The 26,894-nt window shown below is 44.1% G+C and overlaps 1 protein-coding gene across 1 annotated transcript in view; it reads right to left on the reverse strand.

The window, feature by feature from the left end:
* The window catches only part of ttc27 (tetratricopeptide repeat domain 27), a 108,842-nt gene extending 86,773 nt beyond the window's left edge, over positions 1-22,069 (reverse strand). The window contains exons 1-5 of the mRNA XM_031578611.2: positions 21,653-22,069; positions 17,461-17,644; positions 11,487-11,616; positions 8,019-8,159; positions 591-693 (exon numbers count right to left, since the gene is read on the reverse strand). Coding sequence (XP_031434471.1) covers positions 591-693; positions 8,019-8,159; positions 11,487-11,616; positions 17,461-17,644; positions 21,653-21,755 — 661 coding nt within the window. The 5' untranslated portion in view covers positions 21,756-22,069. The remainder of the gene's footprint in view (positions 1-590; positions 694-8,018; positions 8,160-11,486; positions 11,617-17,460; positions 17,645-21,652) is intronic.
* Between the last annotated feature and the right edge of the window lie 4,825 nt (positions 22,070-26,894).

The following is a 26,894-nucleotide window of genomic DNA, read 5'->3' on the forward strand; positions in this document are numbered from 1 at the left end:
CCGACTACTTCCAGTTTTCTTTATTCAAATATAATCTCAATGTTTTACTATACAACAGGAGAGATTAAGGTTAGTGTTAATGCTAAAATAAAGGTTTTTGTCCGTGTATATTTATAACTATAGATCCAAGTCAGCTGCATATGGCCAAACCCTTTGAGTGATTGCCTCTGTGCTTCATGTTGTACTTTAAGAGACATCACCTGCAATATGCTGGAAATGTGAAGGCAACTGTGCCATTTATTTAGGTCAACATGCACTGATAAACCCATGGCTTTGAACTGAAATGTCCTGCATACATTAATACAAATGTGGCTTTGCAGCGTATCCGCCTTGGGTAGCTGTACATCCTGAGACAGACACAGGCTACAGTACCAGTTTTTGACATGACTGACTGGGCCTATCAAACCAGTGTTCAAATACCATAAGACTGACGGGATACTAGCAGGATTCTACCGACAGGCACGCACCTCGAGTGGTATTATGGAGTGCTGGTGCATGGTGTGATTGACAGGTTGGGGTTTCTAGAGGATTCTGTGCGGTGGGGGTGGGGAGAGGGGGAGGGGGTGGGGGTGGGGGTTGGGGGCTCTTACCGTGGTCCATGCAGCTCTGGGCAAGGCTGAGGAGCTGAGGTGAGCGAGCCTCCAGCACCTGCTGGTGCACAGACACGTAACGCAGAGTCCACCATGGCAGGAGCTGTAGGGGGAGAGGAAGAGAGGGGGGGAGAGAGGAAGAGAGGGAGAGAGGGATAAACAACACACAACAGTAACACTAGAGACACCTCAACTCTGCTGCTCAGCAGTCACACACACACACTTTCCCCTGCATAATCATAACTCACACTCGAGAAGACACAGCTCTTGGCACACAAATATACAAAACACACTATACCTGACATTCAGCACAATTGTGGAGGTTGGAGGCTAAAGGTTAGAGGCTAGACCAGGGGTGGGCAATTCTAGGGATGCACGATATTGAATTTGAGCCGATATCCGATATGCAGATATTTACAAGCTCATTTTGGCCGATTGCCGATACAGATATATACACCTCTGCTTTTTTGCTTTTTAATTATTGAAAAGTCTCTCCTGTACTAGAATGAATCTGTTATTATGATAGGGCAGGGGCCCCCCCTGGGGGGGCGCGAACACTCTCCAGGGGGGGGCGCGAAGTCACAGACGGAGAAAAAAAAAAAAACTACCGCCGACCTGTCATTGGTTAGTGAAAGCTCCCTCAGTGGCGAAATGTAAGGGGCTGGACTGACCCAAACAAATCAAATACGGTTTTGCTCCTGATCCACCAATCAAAACGGAGTTGTATCATTTGAACGCGAGTTGCGCCTAAGTTTCCGACCACAGGCATTGGTAAGCGCTCACCCTGAGACAACACTCTGCAGAGTTTGTTCAATTTCTCTTGTTTCCTGTATCATTCAGATATTCATTGCTTTATAAACAGTCTTTTTAAAGAATCACTCCTTCCTTAGTAATACCTTACTGCGCTTGCAGTAGGTCTATTCGTAGCCTATTCTAAGGAGTAATTTGCTCCACAGTCTTTTGAAAAAGCTCGTAGCCCCGAGAGCTAGCCTAGCTAGCTACCTTCTTCCAACTGCAGCTAGCCCTTTTCTCCTTAACACCTACCTTTACATTTTTGTATCATCCACCGTGTTGCAACAAATAAAACACCAGCACTTGCATACTATTTTGTGCTGTCCCTGTCTACATTGTGTACAGTTAGTTTTGTTAGGAATCATTGCCTAGCACAGCCTTATCCTTATCCATTATTCGTGTCGTTCACAACCACACATACAAGAACACGACGTTGAAATTAGAACTTTATTGACTTGACACACACTGTATCAGCAAACAAACACAACTATGGACACGTTTCTGATTCGTAAAAGTCAGAAAGAGAAGCCTGTGGACTTCTTTAAACATGAACGTGATGGCCTCCAGCAACAACGAACCACCATCTCCAAGCAGTGTCTGGAGGCATCTTATGTAGTTGCTCATAGAATTGCTAAGCTTGGCCAACCCCATACAATTGCCGAAACACTGATTTTGCCGGCCGCGCAAGACGTGTAGAATAGGAGCTAAACTCAGCGCAATACCTATGTCAAATGACATTGTATCACGCCGAATATCAGAAATCAGTTTGGGTCCTATTTCAAAGAGGACTACCGTTCATTCGCCTAAGTTCGGGATCCATTTCTCTGCTCAGCAGACGAGCTGTCAATAGACATGAAAGAGCAGCTGAAGAGTGACAGTAGACTTAAGCATCTCCCCTATTTCGTCATTCTGGATAGCAATGATCAGCTTTGCGACATAGCCTTAAAAATGCCCCTCTTTTTCGCGTCGACATATTTGTGCCAGGCAGGCTTTTCAAGACTGACTGCGCTCAAAACTAAATACCGCAACCGCGCACAGATCGAGGATGACCTGAGGATATGTTTGTCAAACATTGCCCCAAGATTTGAGAACCTTTGCAGTGCAAAGCAGGCTCATGTCTCACATTGACAGACCTGTAGGATTTTTTTTGTAAAGATCACAAGAGGCCCATAATAATAACAGTATCCAAATGATAGCAATAATAACACTAATTATTATTATGATAATAATACAATAATAATAATTGGTCGATAATCATTCATTATAATAATAATAACATAATGATGGTGATAATAATGAATAGCCTACTAATAGGCCTACTATTACTGATAATAATAATAACAATAATAATAATAATAATAATAATAAATAGTTATAATAATTGTCTGTATGGGCCTAACAATAGCCTAACCTTGACATGTCAGGCCTATCAATAACAATATGCTATCTATCTATCTATACAGTGCCCTCCACAATTATTGGCACCCCTAGTGAATATGAGCAAAACAGGCTATAAAAAAATATGTCTTTGCTGTTTATCCTCTTGGTCTTTCACTCAAAATATTCACAAAAATCTTGCCTTTTCATTGAAGTAAAACTATTGAAAGAAAAAAAAACTGTTGACATTAAATAAATATTTTTCCCCAAAACATGTGTGCCACAATTATTGGCACCCCTTAATTTAATGTTTTGTGCAGCCTCCCTTTGCCAAGATAATAGCTCTGAGTCTTCTCCTATAATGTGTGATGAGGTTGGTGAACACATGGCACGGGATCTGAGACCATTCCTACATACAGTATCTCTCCAGATCCTTCAGATTCTTAGGTCAACGCTTGTATACTCGGCTTCAGCTCTTCCGACAGATTTTCTATGGGGTTTAGGTCGGGGGACTGTGATGGCCATGGCAAAACCTTTATTCCGTGGTCGGTGAACAATTTTTGTGTTGATTTTGAGGTGTGCCTCGGATCATTGTCCTGCTGGAAGGTCCAACCACGGCCCATTTTAAGCTTCCTAGAGGGGGCTGTTAGGTTTTCATTTAATATCTGCTGGTATTTGATGGAGTTCATGATACCATGTCTCCTAACAAGATGTCGAGGGCCTTTGGAAGCAAAACAGCCCCACAACATCAAAGATCCGCCACCATACTTCACATTGGGTATGGGGGTCTCTTCTGTATGGCTATCTTTCTGTCTACGCCAAACCCACCTTTGATGTTTGTTGCCAAAAAGCTTTATTTTGGTCTCATCTGACCATATAACTCGGTCCCATTGAAAGTCTGACTTACATTTGGCAAACTGTAGGCTCTTTAGTTTGTTGTTGATTGACAGCAGAGGCTTTTTTCTGGCAACCCTCCAAAACAATTTGTGGTGATGGAGGTGGCGTCTGATGGTAGTTCTGGAGACTTTCTGAACCCAAGACTCAATTTACCTCTGCAATTCTCCAGCTGTGATCCTTGGAGATTCTTTTGCCAGTCGAACCATCCTCCTCACGGTGCGTGGGGTCAATTTACAGATAGGTCCTCTTCCAGGCTGATTCTTAACATCTCCTGTCGCTTTAAACTACTTAATTATTTCCATGATAGTGGAAATGGGTATTTTCAACTCTTTAGAGATTTACTTGTGTCCATTTCTTGATTTGTGCAGCTCCACAACTTTCCGTCGCACATTGTCACTGTGTTCTTGGGTCTTTCCCATAGTGATGAATGACTAATGGAATTTGGCCTGTGTCACCTCATATTTGTTCGCCAGTGGAACAGGAAGTCATGGTTGACCTCTTAAGAGTTCCTTATCAAACAGGTGAACTTAAAAATGTAAAACATGACTGGAAATATACTTCAGTTAGATTTTAATTATAAGATTTTTCTAGGGGTGCCAATAATTGTGGCACACATGTTTTGGGGAAAAATATTTATTTAATGTCAACAGTTTTTTTTTCTTTCAATAATTTTGCTTCAATGAAAAGGTAAGATTTTTGTGAATATTTTGAGTGAAAGACCAAGAGGATAAACAGCAAAGACATATTTTTTTATAGCCTGTTTTGCTCATATTCACTAGGGGTGCCAATAATTGTGGAGGGCACTGTATATGGTGGTGTAGTTGAGGGTGGTGGCGGCGGGCCACGGGCCGCGCGCTGGGGGGGCCCCCCAACTACCCCTAACCAGCTTTGGGGGGGCCCAGCTTGCAAAAGTTTGAGAACCCCTGTGATAGGGTATTGCTGTAGATACGGGACATTAAAAACTTGATTTGTATCATTTTAGAAATAGACATTCACTCATGAAAACTATTGAAATGATTTCAAATATGGCAGATTTATTTATATTTTCACGTCACAATTTTCATACTTGAACAGTACCTCTTTGAACTTGAACAACTACACTCTGGAAATGCAACTTGGGCAAGCTAACGTTGGTTAACTGACTTACAGTTTAATAGCATCCCTTTTAGGATTTCTAGACTAATCTATGTAACGTTATTGCCAAGTTAGCTATATAAATTCCATATATGCAAAAGTAAGCCATGTACAGATAGCGTGGGCTCGTGACATAACGTTTCACATCCCGTCAAATGAGATCATCAACTTCGCTGGTGACACGTAGCATGCAAGCTAACTAGCTAGTGTTGTCTAGCTAACTAGCAACTTATTAACTTCTATTAGCGCGCGACAGGTAATGTTGCAAAGCGTTGCACGCGGGTGCTCTGCATCTATGCATGCAACCTACGTTACAGCCAAGCTGTCGTCTCCTCTTCCATCTCCTGAAAAGTTTCCTGACAAATAGCATGTCAACATCCTCTGATACTGTGAAGTACTGCCACACAGCCGACGTGTTGAATTACGTTGTTGGCGCTCATAGTAACCAAAACATTTGCTTCGCGTGCGCATAATTTGAACGTCACCTTATCGGCCAGGTACATCGGCAGAAATGTTCATATCTGCAGATGCCGACAATTAAGTTTTGAAGCTTTTATCTGCCGATACCAATGTCGTGCCGATATTATCGTGCATCCCTTGGCAATTCATTTTCCCAATGGGCCACATGAGATAGTGGGACTGTTGTGGAGGGCCGGACCAATAGGCTGCACTCAATTCTGCTCAATATAAGTTGTATCTCTTTATGAAAAACATTAAATTGTATGGTTTTGATTAACTGCTACCGGTAAGAGTAAATGTTCAATTTAGGCTATAAAAAATTTGGTGGAGGCATAGTAAAAACGCCAAAATTATTGAATCAACATTTAATCAACATTCACAAAAACGATTTTGAAAATGAGCATGTTTTTGCAGTATTAAAGGTGTTCCCAGACGATCAATACACATGGCACACACACACGAGAGCAAGCTTGCAATGCAATAGTAAAAGTATAAAAATTCAGTAATATCAATTTTTATCAGCGCCTATGCTCGCAGGCACGCCCACACGCACGCCCACACGCACGAATGTAGGCCTACGGAAATATAAAAAATATCCAGCTTATTATACAGTTACTTGCCAAAACAATAGAAGACATTCCTCCAAAATACCTCTTTTTAATGATTTTGTTGCCGTTTAGTTCTTCACGCAAATGCGAAGCAACCCACCTTCTGAGTTCAAGTTTCAAGGACTTTCAGTTACGTTAAATGACTGGACAACTTGCGGAATGATATGAAAGCACAAAACCCGTTGCCAATGACAGCGGTCATTCATTTTTTGCAGGGGAAAATATAAAGAGATTACAGACCTGCGAACATTGGGATGGCATTCTGAAGAGCCGTATAATAAGTACAGGTATTTACGTTGGATTCCTAATTTACCATTGACCTCACGCAGGCCAGTCAGGGACAGCCAACAGGCCGGATATGGCCCGCGGGCCGTATAATGCCCAGGTCTAGGCTAGAGGCTAGAGGGCTGAGGGGTGTGTGGCCTTCTGGCTGACTCTCCTGTGGCTCTCTCCTCGCATTTAAAAAATGCACACAGTGGAGTTTTAACCAGGGGTCACCTGACAGGGTGTTAATTGTCGCTTGTGAGGGGCATTATTATTCTCTGCACACACACACAGCCTGTCAGCTATATACTCTAGCTTCAGTTATGGCTGGTTTGGGAGTGCTAGTCATGTAGAACAGAGAATTGTGTGTGTGTGTGTGTGTGTGTGTGTGTGTGTGTGTGTGTGTGTGTTGGTGGTGAGCGTGTAGCATTAGGGGTTAGAGTGTCCTTGAGTAAGCCCACTCCACTCCACTCCAGCAAGAACACTTCTAAGGTGCTCAAAGCTTATACCATGCACCTTATTTGCATTCTAAAGCCTGAATGAAGGGTGCACATCCGTGTGAGTGTATGTGTGAGTGTGTGAGTGCACGCATATGTGTGTGTGTGTTTGTGTTTGTGTGGGTTCGTGTTCATGTTCATGTTCCTTGAACCTCTAATTACTCTGTGGCGAAATTAATCCTGCTGAACAGGCCTGTGTTGATAGGGGTGGTTAGGGGAGGGGGGGGGGGAGAAAAACATTCCTCACACACATCACCCACCAACACACATTAGTTCCATGAAAACACATTAAGCCTCCTGCACACAATGGCAGTCTGCTGGGGGAACAAAATGGCTGCTCCGTCTCCCCGATGCTATCGCACGGAACCCCAGGCCTGAGCCATCGCACCGTACACGTATGCAACATTCATTCCCCACACTGTCCTATAAAATGTTTACGAGTTACCCACAGTACAACCCAAATGTGCCCACCCCATCTCCCCCCCCCCCCACACACACACACACACACACACACACACACACACACACACACCTTAAAGATTCATGACTTTCCAGCCCGTTTCATACTGCAGTGAACACCTGCATCAATCTGGGATGTGGCAGGTTGGTTGTAAAAGTGTGGGGGGGGGGGATGTGTGAGCTTATATATGGGCGCATGCACTGTATCTTTGTTAGTGCCCAGGTGTGTGCTTGGATGGAATTCTATGTTTAGATCAATGTCTGTGTTCATGTGTTTGTGCATGTGTGTATACATGAGTGTTTGTGTGTGTGTTTAGATGGATGGATGTGTCTACAATGTGCATGCGTGTGTGCGTATATGAGCATTTATTGTGCGTGCGTGTGTGTGTGTAGTGGGTGGCTGTAAATAAGTGGATGGGTTTGTTGGGCGTGTCAGGGGTTAATGCGGAGCTGTGAACTGAGAACTGGGTGTTGGCCACTGCTTCCTCTAGGAGCCGCTCAGACGGACACATAGCAATCACCTGAGGCGATTCAAAACACAAGGCCGTCAATCACTCCTTGCCCTGTCAATCAATCAGACTGGCAGCTAGATATGGTAACGACGCTTAAGTGTCATCCAGAAACACACATCAACCCAATGCATTACACCACTACACAATGAGTATGTCATACATTCCACATCCTGACAGAGATTAACCCTTAGAATAATTATGCTATCTTTGGCAGAAGAAAAATGGATTCAGCCAACTAGCGGCAGGGTAATGAGGAATAACACTGATGGGAGTACATTTAATGGGAATCTGAAGGGTCTGATTTAAGGTGGTATGGTGTGTGTGTGTGTGTGTGTGTGTGTGTGTGTGTGTGTGTGAGTGATATATGATGGGGTGCTAGATGGGAGGGTACTTGGGGTTGAGGTTGTGGGTGAAAGGTCGTTGTCTTACCTGGAAGGCGTCCAGCTGGGAGCGGCAGGTGACCAGCAGCACCCGAGCCAGGAGGAGGCAGAAAGGGTTGTTCACCAGGCTGTAGACCGACTCCCCATCCAGCAGAAGACTGGAGAGAAGAGACGCATGCAGGGCCTGAGGCTGGAGAGGAGGGAGAGAGAGATGGAGGGGGGGGGGGGGGTCGGAATGAGGAGAGAAAGAGAGTGAGAGCGAGGGGATGTGCAGAGACAGGAGGGTGGAACGGAAGATGAATGAAAGAGCGATGTAGTGGTAGATAGAGGGAGGGTGCAGGGAAAAGATAAAGAAAAGAAGGAAAAAACGAAGTGAAACATTAGTGTTTGCTGAATGGCTTTTTGTCCCATCAACAAATCACAGCACAGTCATTCCCTTGGAGAAGTGACTCTAACGGTTGTAGATGTTGAGCCCCCTCACGCTGTGTTGCACTGCTCACGTTCAGTGCTGACGCAGAGCTGCCGAAGCTCTTGTTTAGTCCCAACGCCCACGCTGTGCTTTTAATCTCCAACATAACGCTCTTCCAGGGAACAGATAAATCAAAGATGGCACAGAAAACTCTTCGACAGCACAATCGGAGCTCTCGGGTGAGATTGCAGCAGTGGGGTGGGATGAGTGTGTGTGTGTGTGTGTGTGTGTGGGGGGGATCATAGGGGGAGCACGCAGGGCAGACTCTCCTCACCCCGGCATAATTGGGACCCCAGAGAGACTTCATTACCCAGAATTCCCCTGCCCATCGTCCCACTTCATACCTCCTCATTAGCCAGAGCAGAGGGGTCTTGCTGAGGTCACTTTTATCACACCATACATCACGACGTGTCTCCACACACACACACACACACACACACACACACACACACACACACACACACACACACACACACACACAGGGGCGGACTGGGGGGAAAAAGTGGCCCGGGAGTTACTGTCAGACCGGCCCGCTCAATACACGGCGCGCGGCCCACTCAGTACACGGCGCGCTGCCCATTCAATGCATCGCACGTATCGACCAGTCAGTGGCCTACTTGGAAAAATACCCATACACTTAACATTATTTTGGATGATTACAAATAAATTACATCATTTATGTTTTTTTTTTTTAATAACATTTGGATCCACCAATTTGCTTGGGTGGACACATGGAATAAAATTATACTGGCTATTGTAACACTCCAAGGTAGGTATAGTTTGCTAGATGAATAGGCTAGTATCTCTCTGGGCTAGTATCAGATGGTTATACGTATAACTACAGAACATTAAGGAATGAATAGAATTAGTATGAACTATATTGTAGAAATGAACAGAATAGAACATACGATGGGGTGTGAACATCAGTGGTATCAGTAGTGTTGCATGCTGGGTGTGTGATTGTGTGTGTGTGTGTGTAGGGGTGTTGAAGGTGCATAACAAAACAATAAGTTAAGTAACAGAACCTAAACTAACTCTGCTGGCCCGGGTGCATTATAGTCACATGATAATAAAAAACAATATCAGTATACTCATGTGTTATTATGACCTCACTATCTAATCTAGATAACATATTAACATTGTTTATAATGTGTTGTGTGTAACACGGTGATCTTAGCATAACAAGCTAGTTGGTTACCTTATTTTACATAGAAATGATAAGATTGCCCTCTTTACAACTACCACCATCATAGCTTGCTCATCGATTGTAAACAAGTGACTACGGCTAACATGTTTAAATAGATCATCTCGATGATGACAACAGCGCCAGCTTGCTTATTTTCCCAGATCATAACGTCTCAATTTTGGACATTTATCTACCTAACATTAGCTAGGCTAGTTGGTAATGAACGTTACCTCATCTGTGAAAAGCAAGCTAACATTGGCCAAGTCAACGTCACTGTCACTGTAACGCGTGTCACAGTCGTAAATGGCCCAGAGTTTTCTTAAATGCAATCCCTCAAAACTACCAGATGCCCCACGGGCTGCTCGTGTTAGAAGGGCTGACGGCACACGTCACTACGGTAGCGTGCCCTGGCGGGGCGTGTATGCAAATCCAGGTGCGTTTAATTTAAGAATCCTCATCCTCAATCCGCACAGCTGAGAACACTTCGGCTGTGTAAGAACCCATTTTCAGGTGTTCATTAATAAGGTGGAGATGGTTTCTTACGTTGAATTTCTGAAGTCCGTAAGAACACATTTCAGAAGACACTTCAGAACATTTTCGAAAAATAGGCACCATGAGTGTGAATACAGATCGCGTGGAGGAGTATAAAACTCAGTCAGTGATTTATTTGTATAGTTCATAGAGGAAATTATACGTGTTCTGAGTAGTATGGAAAATCGTTGAAGGTACCGGCGGTGTAAATTGGAAGGCCGGTTGGTGATGGAAATAGGCCGGTATTTTGGACCATCCCAACCTCGTCGGCCCACCGGGGATTCCCCCGGTATCCCCGATGGCCAGTCCGCCCCTGCACACACACACACACACACACACACACACACACACACACTCACACAGAGACACACTCACACAGAGACATACACACACACACACACACACACACACACGTGTTCCCGGTCACAGGTCATCTACTCATGGGTGATGCACTGCCCCATTCAAGAGCCTCTTCCCATGGAAAACACCCTCATCTGACACACAAACTCACCGACCAAAGAGGACCCGCAAGAGCACAGCTAACAACGCGGCTGCTAACAAAACCACTGTTTTTGGATCAGCAAGACACACTAGGCCTACTAATCTTACACTGGCTACTCATCTATCTATGACAACAGCAGACTACAGTTGCTTTACAGATTCCAAACACCCCTAAACTATCTAAACTATTAGCCTGTGGGGGGAGGGGCTGTCAGAAAGGTAGTTACATTTTTAGCATTCCGAACACCCATCTGATTTCCTGTGTACAACACTGCTGAATAGCAAAATGATGCACGTTTATTTTTTTTTCTTCCAAAGCATCACAGGATCGAATTCCATCTTGGAGCCGGAAGAGAGTATGTGTGTGTGTCGAAAACATTTCTGTTCCAGCTCTGTGGGTGTATACACACACATGACCAGTGGGGTTCTCCTCCCCAACAACACAACCTGCTTGCTGGACGGACACCTGAGGTCAAGAAGTATGAGTTCCTAGTGAGCAGTAAGCAGTTCAAGTATGATGAACTGTAGGGAGTGAGATGAGGGTTTGTGTGAGTTTGGTACATGTGCATGTGTGTGTGTGTGTGTGTGTGTGTGTGTGTGTGTGTCTGTGGTGTGTGTGTGTGTGTGTGTCTGTGGTGTGTGTGTCTGTGGTGTGTGTGTGTGTGTGTGGTGTGTGTGTGTGTGTGTGTCTGTGGTGTGTGTGTGTGTGTGTGTGTGTGTGTGTGTGTGTGGTGTGTGTGTGTCTGTGGTGTGTGTGTGTGTGTGTGTGTGTGTGTGTGTGTGTGTGTGTGTGTGAGTGTGTGAGAGAGAGATGGAGATAGGCTTCTTACCTCTGACAGGGACTGCAGTAAGGAGGCCGGCAGCAGGTCAGGAACGTGCAGGCTGACTGGAGGTCCTGTCCAGTTACTCTGGACAAAGAGGTGGACACAGGCCACAGCTACTGCCAGCAGAGCTGTCTCCCTACATCAGAGAGGGAGAGAGGGAGAAAGGGAGAGAGAGAGAGGGAGAGAAGAAGCAAGAAGCAGGAGTGAGTGAGTGAGCAGGAGAGATGGGGAAAGCACAGAAGAACAGAAGAAGAGAGGGAGAAACAGAGAGAGAGAGAGAGAGAGAGAGACAGAGAGAGAGAGAGAAGGTAATGCTTCATTAACTTTTCTTAACGGTGCACTGACACATAAACACAACAACTAATCAGAAACTGGATGTGGTGGAGTGTTGAAATGGCACCTAAAACTGGTAGGGTCTGTATGGTGAAAGACGGAGCAAGAGAGAGAGAGAACAAAAAGATCAGAAGAGTGAGAAAACACTGAGACGGGGAGAGAAAGAAAGAACTGAGTGAGAAGAGGAGAAGGAAGAGAGGGGAGACAACAGATAAGAGAGATACAGACACAGACAGCTAATCTCAGCGCTTCCTTAAAATGAGAGAGAGATGAGGTTTGGGACAATTCAACACACACACACACACACACACACACACACACACACACACACACACACACACACACACACACACACACACACACACACACACACCACAAGAGGTGTAACGGTACGTGTATTCTTACGTGTTACCGGTTGCATTTTACCCGTAGAGTTTGGGCAGTTTCAGCTGTAGCATGGTAGTTGGTTTAGCCTGGTTAGCCAGATTAGTCAAGCTTAATCGATTGACAATGATTTGTGTTAAACTATATAACGACATTTTTTCAACTGAAGTCGGATGTGCCTGTGGATACACTTTGTGGATACATTTCATTTACAACGGTATCACCCAAATGTGTCGATTAGCGGAGCAAGAAAACAGACTAGATTGAAGGCAAGTCCTTCTCCCCAGAGTGTTTAGGCAGCCTCTCAGTTCAGATTGGGACCATGCCAAAGCAAATTAAAATGTTTCCCCCTACAACACTGAAAACGTACCGAACTGTGACCCCAAATCGAGATACATACCATGAATTTTGTGTACCGTTACAGCCCTAACACACACACACAGATTCAGCTATCTGAACACATCCAACAACACAGACCGCACATTAGCACAGCTGCCTGGGCACAGTGGAACAGCAGGAGAAGAACACACTAGCATCCAAATGCTACACCCACTTCCCTCGTAACCACCCACAGCAGCGCCAAGCCCGGATATGGAAGCGCAGCAGAAGCAATAGAAGTAGAGAAAAGCGTGGAGCTACAGTAAGGGAGTGGGGGGGGGGGGGGGCAAAACACTCTCTCTCTCTCACTCACAGACACACACACACACTCCAGTGTTTCCCCTACCATTATATTAGGGGGGCGCCCCGCCCCCCCAACGGCACCCCCCACCCCCCCTGGAAGGTCAAGTTAATTTTGTTCAATTTTATTTTCTAAAAAGCGCCAGATCACAACGGAAGTCATTTAAGGTTACCTTTCCTATAGAACATGTCTATAGCTTGTTCTTTTATTAAACAACATAAATAGCCTTATGTTATTTATCTTATTTACACGACGGCATGTCATTTTTGTCTCTACATGGTCATGCGTTTACAATTCTCCTCTGCTCTCTGTATCGCGCACGGCGCACAAACACACAGACACGTGCGCGCACACACAGGTGATGAGCACACTCCCACCAGCGGACAGAATTGGGCTTAAGAATCAGTGCACAGCTACGGACACTTTTAAGCTTTTAAGAACACATTTCCAGGCGTTCATCTTTTATTAGGTTTGTCTTTCGAAGTCCGTAAGAAGACACTTAAGAAAATGTTCGAGAATGAGGCCCAATGAGAATGGCTACACGAGACGTGGAAGCAGAACGTATGCCCAGGTCCGCACCGAAAATTCAAAAATAGATCTGGCTTGCATTTTTATCATTTTCCGCGAATTGTGCGTGGCCCTTTTTACATAGAGTCTGGTACACGAAATGTAACATGAAATGTAATGACAATTATTTATTTTGCTGTGAATAATGAAGGAAGCAATAAATCCGATTATTTTCCAAACCCTCGAGAGCTGCTGCCATGGAGAGTTAACGTTACTTTCTGTTTGAAGATGAGGTAGCAGCTAGTGTTGAACAATGGATGACTTGAAATTTGACGACTTGAAATTAATATATGAAATTGAACAACATCAACACCTTTACGGATAAAATAAATAAACAAGGATAGCAAAACAGATTGATAAGCATAGAATGAGAACGGCAGAAACGCAGGCAGGACGTCAGATGACGAGACAGATCACAGTGACACAGGCTGGTTTTTTTCGTCATATGTGAAGGCTGAGACATTCATAACAATTTATTCAGTCTTACTGATGGTCCTTTTGTAATGTCAACAGGTGCACTTCGTTGTGGACAGTACATTTTTGAGATCGTCAAATTCACACCTAACAACCAATTTAGTGGAATTATTTTGTTTATTTTTTAGATTTAGAAATAAAATAGTCTCGAGTAGCACAGAGGAATCCCGCCTGTTTGAGACTGTGGTGCAGGGGCGGACTGGCCATCGGGGATACCGGGGGAATCCCCGGTGGGCCGACGGGGTTGGGATGGTCCAAAATACCGGCCCACCCAAATCGCCGCCCGGCCCTCGCCTCTGACTTCGCCGGCACTGACTATAATCTATGCTTCGCTGAACACGTATAATTTGCTCGAATATCTATAAAATGTGGAATTCACTGACTGAATTTTATACCATTCCTCGCGATCTGTATTCACACTCATGGTGCCTATTTTTCGAAAATTTTCTGAAGTGTCTTCTTTACTCATCTAATGTCTTCCGTCAGTCTAACTTTGTTTTAGGCGTTATTAAATGTCAATCACTCTAGCCTACTCAACACTTGCATCACTCGCTTGCAGACACCTTCAACACCCTACACACACACACACAATCACACACCCAGCATGCAACACTACTGATACCACTGATGTTCACACCCCATCGTATGTTCTGTAGGCTAATGTTCATTTCTACAATATAGTTCAGGTGCGGCTTGTCCATAAAGGCGATTAGGGCGACGCACTGCCTACGGGAAAAGGATTTTTTTTTTCTGTCGGATTCTACCACTAGACCGTCTGATCTGCCTCTGAATGTCATTGTCGAATCAGCCAACAGTCACTCAGGCAAACGTGGTGCTTGAAATGACCCCGCCCCTTTTTGGGGCAAAACTGAAATCGCCCCAGATCTCTCTCATTGACTCATGTTAAATCCATTTTTAACATTCAGTGCAACAACTCGATTCGCTCTTTGAAAGTCGGCGTACTTATGAAGGTAAATTGACAACAAAACATTTGGACTTCCTAGACCAAATGTATCCATTCAACAGGTTTCTACAAGGGGGGGGAATCCTACATCCAAGAATTGGGAATGAAAGAAAATCGTGGCTAGCAGGCTGTGAAGTGACTAATTCCTATATACCACTGTCACTTGTCATAGGTTTCACAGTGTGAATGTTTGCTTCTTGCACTAACACTGAGTTATTTTCTAGGTGATGACTTATTTAGCTTTTGTAAGCCACTACTTTCAAGATCAGTCAATAAATATGGTTGGTTTTGACTTATATGTTGCCCCCTTCTCTATGTTGTTACTGGACATATCATGTGACCTGTTAAGCTATGTTACATCATACAACTTTTGAGACATGTGGATAATGAAAAAGTGGGATAATGTAATGTGGAGCCACATCATGTTTGCTTATGAAGGCTCCTGGATGCAACTTTCTTTCATAGCTTTCCACCTGTAACTAGCTACTCTAGCTATGTAGGTAGAGGGGAAATATTTCTGTTGTGTGATGCCATCTAGTGGACAAAAAGGTATTGCTGTATGAGTTAATAACAAATTGAACAATTGTCTTGCTTAATGTAACTACTGAATTGTGTGGTCTTTCTCTGCTGACATTCATTCCTTAGGCTCTGTAGTTCTACATATAACCATCTGATACTAGCCCAGAGTTAAGCATATTCATCAAGCAAACTATACCTACCTTGGAGTGTTACAATAGCCAATATTTATTTTATTCCATGTGTCCCATCCAGGCAAATTGGTGGATCCAATCCAAATGTTATAAAAAAAAACATATATGATGTAATTTCTTTGTAATCATCTAAAGTAATGTTAAGTGTATGGGTATTTTTCCAAGTAGGCCACTGACTGGTCGATACGTGCAATGCTTTGAGTGGGCAACGCGCCGTGTATTGAGTGGGCAGTGCGCCGTGTATTAAGTGGGCCGATCTGACAGTAACTCCCGGGCCACTTTTTTCCCCCAGTCCGCCCCTGCTGTGGTGGCAAGCGCAAGGCTCTGTTTGGTCGTGAGTGAGTGAGCCTCGCGAGCAGGCAGACAGACAGTGATAACGTCTAGTAGTAAACAGACTGGGAGCCACTGTCCGACCCAAGCTGGTGAAATCTGCCAGTCAGCTGCTGGATATAAAGGTATAGCACATGAAGTTTAAAATATTAAAAGAAACGAAATGGTTAAATCATCACGAGATAATAATAGATGTCGTGGCTCTCTTTTATCATGCCAGTTCATTGATCCTGTGGGTATGCTACCCTACTCAGTAGCTCCACCAGCTATAACTAGCTAGTGAATTTTAGCCTATAACGTTAACCTACTCACTTGAGCTGCAAATCCCTACCATGCTACAGTATAATTAACACCTATCTCAGCAGATGTCTTCAATATGTTTATTGTTGTGCCATATTTTAAATCTAAATGTGTTAATTTATCTTCCTAAAACCCACTAGAGGACACTATTTAGAAGGATATTTTCCAAAAATTCTTATGGGGGAGCATACCCACAACCCCATCTACTTTTGCTGGGTCACAGAAAAAGAATAGGTTTTATCCAGGGGCCTAGCCCCCCCCCCCCCCCTCCCCCAAATGTGGGAACCTAGATTCGCCTCTGGTTGTGGATAAGTAAAGCCTATTTTGCTACATTTTTGTAGTCCTGGTTATCTTTTGTTTGGCATATTGGCATGGTTATTTAGAGGACCATTTCTCAATGGTTTTGTTCTTGATGAATGAATGTTTGTTTATTAAATCAGTTATTTTTCAACAAATAACACAATTAAGATTACAAAGAGAAAAATTCGCAACATTTTATCGCAACTTTCACTTCCTCCGGCAATTTCATCGCAACAAACTCCTTAAAACACAGCAACTTTCATCGAAAAAGCTCCCGCGAAATCACGATTTTAGGCCGCAACTATCTCAAAAATGTTTTCCCCCCCCCCCCCCCAAAGCTGTAAACCTAGGGGAAACACTGCACTCATAGCCAGCCTGCCAGCTACCGGGAACACGAGGCGATGGCATGCCATCCTTATTAAAAATTAATAATTCATTCCAGCAGGAGGGGGCCGGGGTGCTGGTGCGCCATCATTGACGGGCGTCAGCTGACTTGTAATTCTGCTTATATTCACTCCGATAAAAAAAGACCCCAATGGAGCAGTAGCATCACCATCACCATCACCCCCCGACCCCCCCCCCCCCAAAAAAAACCCTCATTAAAGTGGAATCGTGGGCTGCCAGTCCAGGGCACTCTTGACGGCGAGGCAGGCAGGCAGGCAGCTCATCTAACTGACAGAGTCAGCGAGTTCAACTCGGGGTTATCACGGGTGGAGAGGTAGATGGATGACCGGACATGTTGGAGGTTAATTAAACTCAACTTTCACAAAGTGTGGAGATTTGAAATGATGAAATGATGGGAGAAAAGGGAACATTCACGAAGGCAAAGATTAGGGCCCACAGTGTTTTGGATGATTTAGTAGATGCTCTAGATGACCTCTCGGGAGTGTGTGTGTCTGTGTGTGTGTATATGTGTGTGTGTGTGTAAGGTTCTCTTACCTGTTTGTGCGATCATCCTCGGTGCTGTCGCTCAGGTAGGCCAGCACCTTTCTCTCCAGGTAGGCCTCGATGGTCTCGCCCACCACAGCCTCAGCCTCGCCCCCCAGCAGGTCCAGCACCTGGGGGCTGAGCAGGACCGCCTCAAAGTCCCCATCCAACAGGCTCTGGAGCAGGGGACCACCCTCTACACACACACACACACACACACACACACACACACACACACACACACACACACACACACACACACACACACACACACACACACACACACACACGAAAGGAAAAAGGCAAAACAGTTTGACGCAGACAAGAGAAGGTGAGAAGTTTACCAATACCTTCAACCTACTCTGATTTTAAAAAAAAAACTGTGAGTTTCGAGATGGTGGAGAAACGTGTCAGTTTGTGTGTCTGTAAAGGCAGCTGTGAATCATGCCAGTCCATTTTTTCACCGACACATAAAGCATTCCCATGATCCTCACTGTCATCTAAGAAAAAACATCACTACTTGCTCTAGATCGCCAGGACTCACAAGCAAGCGTGTTCTACCCAACCTCAGCTAATTAAATGAACATGACCAGAGAAACCCTTCAAGCACCATCATCATTACGATACCCCAAACACCAGCACTTTCAATCAACTCCTCTCATAAATAAATAAATAAATAAATAAATAAAGGAACACTCATTTTCGAAATCATGGTTGGCCTCTTCCGAGCTGCGGTTTATTACCATTTATTTCCGCTGTTATATGAAGTTTGGTTCGTCAGGGTATTACTCACACTCCACATTCTCATTAAGCTACACACCACGCAACGTCCTTTGTGATCCCCTAGAGGTGAAAACACACATTCACACACACGTGCGTACGTGTGTGTGTGTGTGTGTGTGTGTGTGTGTGTGTGTGTGTGTGTGTGTGTGTATGCCTGTCTGAGATATGGCTCCGCATTCTTCAAGAGGCTCTTTTCTTTTTTGGAGCGGAGAGAAGGAGAGAGAGAGAGAGAGAGAGAGAAAGAGAGGCTGGGGAGCTGGGTGGAGAAAGGTGTGTGTTGATTCATGAGCAACATTTTAGCCGTGGAGCAGAGGCGTCTTAGCCCCGGTGTAATTGCTTTCGGTGGCTGCTTCAGCCATGGCACATCCCACTCTCATTAGTCCCTTATTTGAGCAGGGAAGCAGTCAGCCTTCATTAGCATTGATTGCACTGTGCTCCCCCGGTGAAGAAGAGGTAGAGAGTGTGTGTGTGTGTGCGTGTGTGTGTGTGTGTGCGTTAACGCTGGCTGCTGTGTATCTATGTGCGTGTCTGTGTGTACATTTATATTAGTTCTAGATGTTGTGTGGCTGTGTGGCTGTGTGTCTGAGTGTGTGTGTGTGTGTGTGTGTGTGTGTGTGTGTGTGTGTGTGTGTGTGTGTGTGTGAGATAGCACTACATTGTGTGTCTGTGTGTGTTTGCCTGTGCAAAACAGAAATATGTAGCAAGCCTCAGGGAGAGAGCTCTTGAAGAACTCCAAGACTGGAGCAAAGCCTAAGTAAGTAATCTATTTTTATGGCGAGTACAGACATCAACATAAACACGCAACGCTACATTTGCATTTACCTCTGAGCTCAGCGATGCATCTCAAAATACAGCCACCCCAAAACAATCCTAAACTGCCTTCGATGAGAACCAAACGGATCAACATACACACACCCCACCCCCCGCCCCCCCGCCCCCCTTACACACCTTACACTGTTTGGGTTACAGGCAGTAAATCTGTAACACAAGTACGGTTCTTCACATCCACTGCGCTGCTTAGTACTCTTCCATTTTAACTCATGCTCGATACATTGCCCCGAAGGGAGACAACGGCGCTTTGCATACAGAATGGAAGGCCATTGATCACCGTCGCCGCTGCTCGGCACATGCAAAACCAACATCGCCGTGTGCTTTGTCTGGCGGGCGGGGAGGGAGGCTGATGGTCCTGCGTTGCCATGAGAGAGTCTAACGGCCAGCATGAGGGGGGGACCGGTGCTCAGAGAACAGGTACTGATTATGTTTTTCTCTCCTCTCCCCCAGAACGGATGAGGGCAGGCAGTAATAGGCAATCCTGCACAGTGGCCTGTGTGTGTGTGTGTGTGGGGGGGGGGGGGGTATTTCATCCCGTTTCAGATGTGATGAATCCCGGGGGCTGCTTTAATAGCACCCAATGCGGAGAGACAGAAAGAGAGCCGAGATGGAGGGCCACAGAGATGGAAACGGAAGGAGATGAAAAAGAGGGGGACAGAGAGAGGAAAGATTTAAACAGACAAAAAGCTGAAAGGAGACAGAGAGGAGAGGCAGAGGAAAAGAGGAAAAGGAAAGAGATGAAGAGAAAAGTGCAGAGAGAGAGAAGAGATAAGAAAAAAGGAAAGGACTGAAAAAGTACAGGGCGAAAGAAAAGTGGGGGGGGACAGGGAGAGTATGAAAACACAGACAAAAGGGACATTCCGAAAGAGAGAAATACAGCCAGCATGCTCAGCTTTTTTAATTAAAACTTCAGTTATGCTCTACAATTTGGGTGATAACATTCAATATACTGAGAGGCACCACAACAGCAAAGATTAAAAACAACTGTGTCCACAGCACCACAGAGGGCAAAAGTAACCCTCAACACAATGACAGCCAGTGTTAGCATGCGGCAACACACGCATGCCATCAAGAACACCCCACACGTGTCACAGTGCTTAAGGCTTGCATGGATCTATACTGATTATTAAGTCTAATTCCAACTGATCAATACTGCTGCAAAATGTAATGGTTGCAGTTTTGAGGCTGACAATGATATAAAAACCATAAGATGTTCTTGGGAACGAGAAAACTGCACATAAAATATAAGAATTAAATGTTTCACTGGTCGGCATGCACATATTATTTCACCCTTTTCACAGAAAATTTAAAATTAGGTTAAGATGAAGATGTTTTTTTTGCATTTGTTATAGTGCTTTCATATGCAAATATGATCTGTTGTTAAGACTTAAGTCATCAGCATGGAATTCTTTATAGAAAACCCATGAGGATATCAAATATGACATCTTTAACTCGTGTTGTATAATCTCATACAAATTAGACAGGCGCATAATCCACAATGACAGACATTACACAAAACATTCGTTGATCGTATACGACCTGACAGATACCACAAATAGCTGAATAAGCATAGCGCTGTTATCACATCAAAGCGGAAATATTATAGCATATCACAATTACTATGGATATTATGTAAAATATCCAAAACGGCAAAACCAAGCAGTCGATCAAATTCTTAACTCAAATGAGACTTGATTATATTAACAAGGATTTAGCCAAAGCCACTCGCTACACCATGAGCTACTGTTAATTCATTTTGAGACGGCGAGGCGCCCTGAACTGTAACCTACCAGGCTAAATGTCATCAAGAAATATTGAACCGACTGTACGAGCAGACGCAGGAAGAACGTGCACCTGAGCACATCATTCATTAAGCAAAAAAATAAATAACCTTAAGGGTGATGTCACTGTAACTAGATTAGCAATAATTGTAAAAAAAAAAAAAAGTGGGGTTAAAAACACACCGAGCTACTCCCTTTAAGATCTCCCCGTTGTAATAATAGCGATTGCTAATCCCAATAACATTACAAACAGTCCGATTAACAATGTAACGTTACAGGACAGCATATGGTGATCCATGAGAAGTTTACAATGAACAACTTTTAAGTTTAACGTTGCGTGATATTTTAGCAATAGGATATTTTACCATATCATACTCACACGTCGGATTTCGCAGCACTTGCTCATATCTATCGTTACTGTCAAGTGACGTCGTTAGCATAAATTGACCAACCATGGATAACAACTAATTGTTCTAATCTTACCAGCAAGTCCCGTTGATGTCAAATCACAAACCGATTATCCAACACAGTCTTCACCATTACAAAAACCCTGTGCCCGATCACTGCCTGTCAGCAAGCGAGATACTGAGGTAGTTAGCCGGCTATTCACTTGGTGGCTGGCTACCTGCTAGCTAACTTTAGTATAGGCTAACTGACCAACTAGCCAGAGCCGTACTAGCGGCACTCCGTCTCGGACCATTTTTACCTAAAAGAAATAATCATTTGACACCGAAACCACAACGTTGTTCGCCATCCGCTAGAGGAGCAAGAGCCTTGTACTCATTCCCTGAATGCTGATCATCACTTACCTGCAGTGCTGAAAATGTTCTGCTTCCATTCCGTAGTCTCTCTGTCGGAGAGAAAGCCTCGCAATACAGGCAGCTCTACGTCCCGCACCATTCTCGTTCTCATGTGACGCGTTGTCAGACTCAAAAAAAAAAAAACGTTGTAAACTCAGGCCAGATTTGATTTTTAATTCACACTATAGTTGCCTTTACCGCTACTGGGTAGACTGCTGTTACGTCTGTGTGGCAAGCTGTTTATTTCAGTCCATGTGCTGCAAGTGGCACCAGTGAGCAGCCATGACAGAAGCGCGATGCACGCTGGGAAGCTTACTGAGGGAGATGTTCACGAGCTCCAACACAGATTTTCTCGGCAGCAGCATTTCTTCTGTAAAACTCAGTGAAACTATGGACCACGGTATAACAGTGCTTAAAATGCTTTGTGGTGTTTCATGTAGCATGTTTTTTTTTTGTCATTTTCCTGTCTATTCTTTATTGTTTTTTTCCTCCTAGGCAAACATCCAAAACGTTTATTACGCTTTCATGAACCTTTGCTGCGCACACCAGAAACCTAATGCTTTTTAATATAGCGTTAATCACAGATTAACACAGAGATTCCCTTAATATAATTTCGCTAGGGTATTCTAAAGATGAAGATACTTGTGATCAATAATACGAAACAATGTCAGATGAAAGGGTTAATCACCCGGACAATGGCAAATGGGCAACATCCTGTCAGAGGAGAACCAATCTATTGGAAACAGAGATATAAATGTATGACATTCTTGGATTTTTTTCACACGTATGTGCTTGTGCAAAAATATAGCTAACTGCATGACCAGGGAACCAATAACATTATGTACATTACAGTTTTTTCACTTGGTGTTATTATGGTACATGCAGTTTGTTGTTGAAATAAACTGTGTTATTACATTGTAATAATCATTTGCTTTGTTATTGCAAAGTATTACCTACTAGTAAGAAGTCACCAAAACCATTATATTGTCTATTTCATTTTCTCCATCGGATATCTGTGCCTGCTTTCACCGGTGGTAATTCACCCATCTGTTGTCCTATTCCTGCTTTACAGTTCAGCACACCTTGACCTTGACCTTGACCTTGCTTCACTGCTTGTTCAAATATCATTGCTTGCCTCTATACCCAAATGGTGCAGTTTGTTGCAGTAGCCAACAGCCTTCCAGGTGTCTTACAATATGGCCATAAATCTTGGTGCATATGGTCTCAGTGGTTTCAACCAGGGCTCATCCATGTTGGCAGTCATTTTTGTGCCAGACATTTTTGTGCACTTGGTAAAGTTGTAGTTGTAGCATCTCAAAGTTATACTATTTATGTTTTATTACAGGTACACCTCCTTATATTGTTATGTGAGGGCTGGAGTTAATCTGTCTCAAGGTTTGTGTCTGGAATTAATATATGTTCTTTTGTGGCTTAAGGAAATAACAGTAATTGATATATATATATATATATATATATAAAGAATGGCACTGTATTTACTCGAAATCTAAAGGTTAGAGGAAGCACTAACAGGCAGATTTAAGAGTGTCTCTTAACACTTGGATCAGATATGGGCGAGTTAGGATTTGGGGAAGGCTTGGAGGAAGTATATGGGCGGTATGTACAGCGACCAGACAGACAGGGGGAAAGGGTGTGGTCTGGGATGTTCAACTGGAACATTCCATCAGCCGCAAATTGAAAAAGCCCACGAAGGGCTGCAATTTTTACTTGTTTCTAAATGTGTTTGTTTACCAGCGGGAATAGGTATGATAGTAGCCCGTAAAATTGATTACAATAGATTCACTGTTGGGAAATAAATTAGGGTTCCAAGTTATTACATTGTTTGATTAAGTTATCAAGTGCTCGAGGCAGCCTTCATGTCTGTAGCGGAAAAGGACATTCCTGCTGATTACCAGGGTATGCTGAGGTGAAGAAGTGGAGTGCGTGGCTGTAGTAGTTTAGTTTGAAGAACAAAAACACATTAGGACTGTTTTATTGCATCAGCTGGTGTTATTACGTCTTCAGCAGCAACAACTGATGACCCCGAACTGTTGTTTCAACTCCATGTCTTTCTTTTTTATGTATTTTGGGCTGCCCGGTTATTGCTTGAGGGGCCACAATCACATCACCCAGTTTGGATGTCTCAGACCCCACAGCAACCGTGTCATTGGAAGAATGGATAACATTGTTTCACTGCCTTATAAAAACACTGACTTTTGTCTGCAACTTTTAAAGCTTAGGGTCCCAATTTTGATCCAATTTAAGATTAAGGATGGTGTCTCCCTTTAGTGCTAGTAAGGGGTCTTCACATTGTATCTGTCTGAATTCAACCATGTCAATAAGCAATCCTGTGGAACATCACTATGTGGCATTAATCCTTGTGGAGTTTTATAGAACTAATACTTCATAGGAAACACTCAGTGCTCTCATCATTTCCTCCTGGGGATGTTTGGCCGTCTGTGTTAGATGGCAGCACGTCAGACTCACATCTCAGGCTCCATCTCAGAGCGCCAACCCGAGCCCAAACTACCCAAAACAGAGCAGTGTTATATCAGTGCAACTAACTCTAGCTCATGATCAACGCCCAGTTCAATGATTGACAGCTAGCTGAGGATCACGTATCATGCCACAGGCATCTATGATCAGACTATTCCTACATGCTGCCCATTCCAGGACAAGATTTTGGTCGTCTTGAGATCAAGATATTTAGTTTCACCTCCTTGACCTGCAGTCTCTTGAGTCTGTCCAATTAGTACCATTTTATGAGAGCTTGAATGCATTGCAGTTTAAGCAGATTTATGGCTCCTACGTGAAGGGTACTTACATGGATATAGCTCTTCTGCTCCCAGGTAAATATGCCTATGCTTTGTATTTGTATGGTATTTATTCTGTAATGGAGACAGGAGGGTGTCAGTATAATACTTTAGATGAAGAATAAAGAAACTGAAAATGCACAAACCCACTCTGATGTGTTAAGGTAGGCTGGGTCCTATTTGGAGGTGCATCCAGGGGCAATAGATGTACAATAAATATTTGAGGGTCATCACTTTAGATTTCCTTAAAGCTCCATGCAGAAGCAGTGTAAAATATTCATACAACACAGACACTATAGCAAAACAGTCACATGAGAAGATAAGAGGATGTTATTATATGCAACAGAGATGTCAGGCTATATTGCTCCTAGCTTTTCTGTGAGAGTGATCTATGACCTTTCTTTCTCATTCCAATAGTTATTGCACAGTCACACCACCGCTCCAAGAGATAACGCCGGTGACTAAGCCCACCGCTTCAACATAAGAGACAAAAACATCATCTTAATGATTCAGAGTCCTGCCAGCAGCATGGCACATTAGTGAGGCTCATGGCTGTTATTGCGAATCTGTGCATGATCTATTTGTTCTTTTTTCAGTGTCAATTTCTCTCTCTCTCTCTCTCTCTCTGTCGGTCTATCTATCTCTCTCTCTCACACACACACACACACACAAAACATCATAACTCTCCTGAGCCCGTGTCCCTCTGCACTTTCTTTACTCTCCCCTTCATGCATGACATTTAGGGGGAGTACTCTCGAACGTTATGGATTCATGCACAAACAAATTGAGGGCTCTCATGAGTCATTTGAAAAAGACTGGAAACGCGGCCAGCGTGTTCTTCAGTGAAAGAAGTAGGACGTGCTCGCCTGCTTTCATGCGCTCCTCTCTAGGCCCCGTGTCTAATCAACGGAACTGTCAAGTGCACGCCCGCGGTCGAATGATTGAAGCCATTTCTCAAGGTCTAGCATTCGGAGAGGGAATGCATCCTCCTTTTACCGTGTGGCGTGAACAAAGTAATGCACATTCACTCCTGACGACAACAAAGGATGGCTGATAACACAGTGTGCATGTGGCGTTTGAAGCCCGTGCTGCCAAATCGGGGTGTGTGCCGTGCTCTAAAAAAAAAGCACGCTACATCACCCTGGCATTGATTGTCGGTGGAAAGTGTTTGCGATGTTGTGAGGGTGGGAAGAAGTGAAGACGGGGGTGAAATAAAGCCCCTGATCTCACACGCTTCGTCTCTTTACGGCTCCATAAAAGCAGCCTGGATGAAGGCTGCCTGCGTGCTTTGGAAGATGATGAGAGGATTGGGCAAGAGTAGGGTGGGGTGTGGAGACGTGGGGTGTGGAGACGTTGGGTGTCGTTGTTGCAGTGTGAATTTTTGCTGTTTGGTTTAAGAAGGCTGATAAACAACAACGACCCTGTCCTCTCTATTCCTGACGGAATCATCCTTTAGGCTACTGGTTAACTCGAGAAAAAAATGCGTATCATGCACAACCCTTTCTGAGAGAAACCAAATCCAGAAATGACCTTTAAGGAAAGCTCCGACGGCCCCTCCTATGGGCAAACTAAGATTTCCCCCCCCGGGTAAAAAGTCAGTTATTTCCTGGAGGGCAGATAAGCCAGCTAAATGTCGTGCATGTTAGACAACTATATTTTCAGTAATTCAGGCACACCGTGCACTGCGTATACCTGTAATTGAGGCCCAGAGACCCCTATCAACATCCAGGCAGAGCTGGATTGGCTGACAGATTTATTGGGTGCTGAGCTGCATGCCAGCATATCAATGCTGAGGGGGGGGGGGAGCCCTGGGGCTCGGGGCTTGCCAGCCAAGGAGGTAATTGAATGTAACCTCACAGGTCCAAGGTGCTGCTTGGCCGAAAACAGAGCTGTGCTGCCCTTTGCTTATTTTCCACTCTTAATCGACCCGTTCTGGATCTGCCCTCACCATCTCGGTCCCTCCCTTAATCATCAAGAGCGGAGTAACAAAAATCACCTCGGGGATAAGTTGTTCACCATAAAACGCACACCGAAGCCACGTACATACTGTCCCGGAGATTCTCTGGCGCATGGGTTTATTACGGTGGTCTTTCATGTTTTGTAAGCTGCTTTATAGAGATGAAATTTGTGAACGCCCTCGAAAAAGATGCGATTACCTAAATCGAAGCCATTAGCTGTGAAATTTAAAGACTAATTAAAAATAAAAATGGACGTTGGCATGCATTTTCTTGTTTTTGTGTAACTTTTTCTGGTGAACTGTCTCTGCCAGAATGATGATGTGGGACTATATACATATGCTCACATCCATTTCTGCCCGAGCTTTACAATTTCTTACGACAAACTGGATAAATAATGTATAAGACATGGTAAATCACAGATGCGAAAGTAAAGCTACCTTCTCGTATGTAGGACTATGCAGTAAATCTTACAGTGAAAGTTTT

The sequence above is a fragment of the Clupea harengus genome, chromosome 13 (assembly GCF_900700415.2).
Source record: "Clupea harengus chromosome 13, Ch_v2.0.2, whole genome shotgun sequence".
Lineage (NCBI taxonomy): Eukaryota > Metazoa > Chordata > Actinopteri > Clupeiformes > Clupeidae > Clupea > Clupea harengus.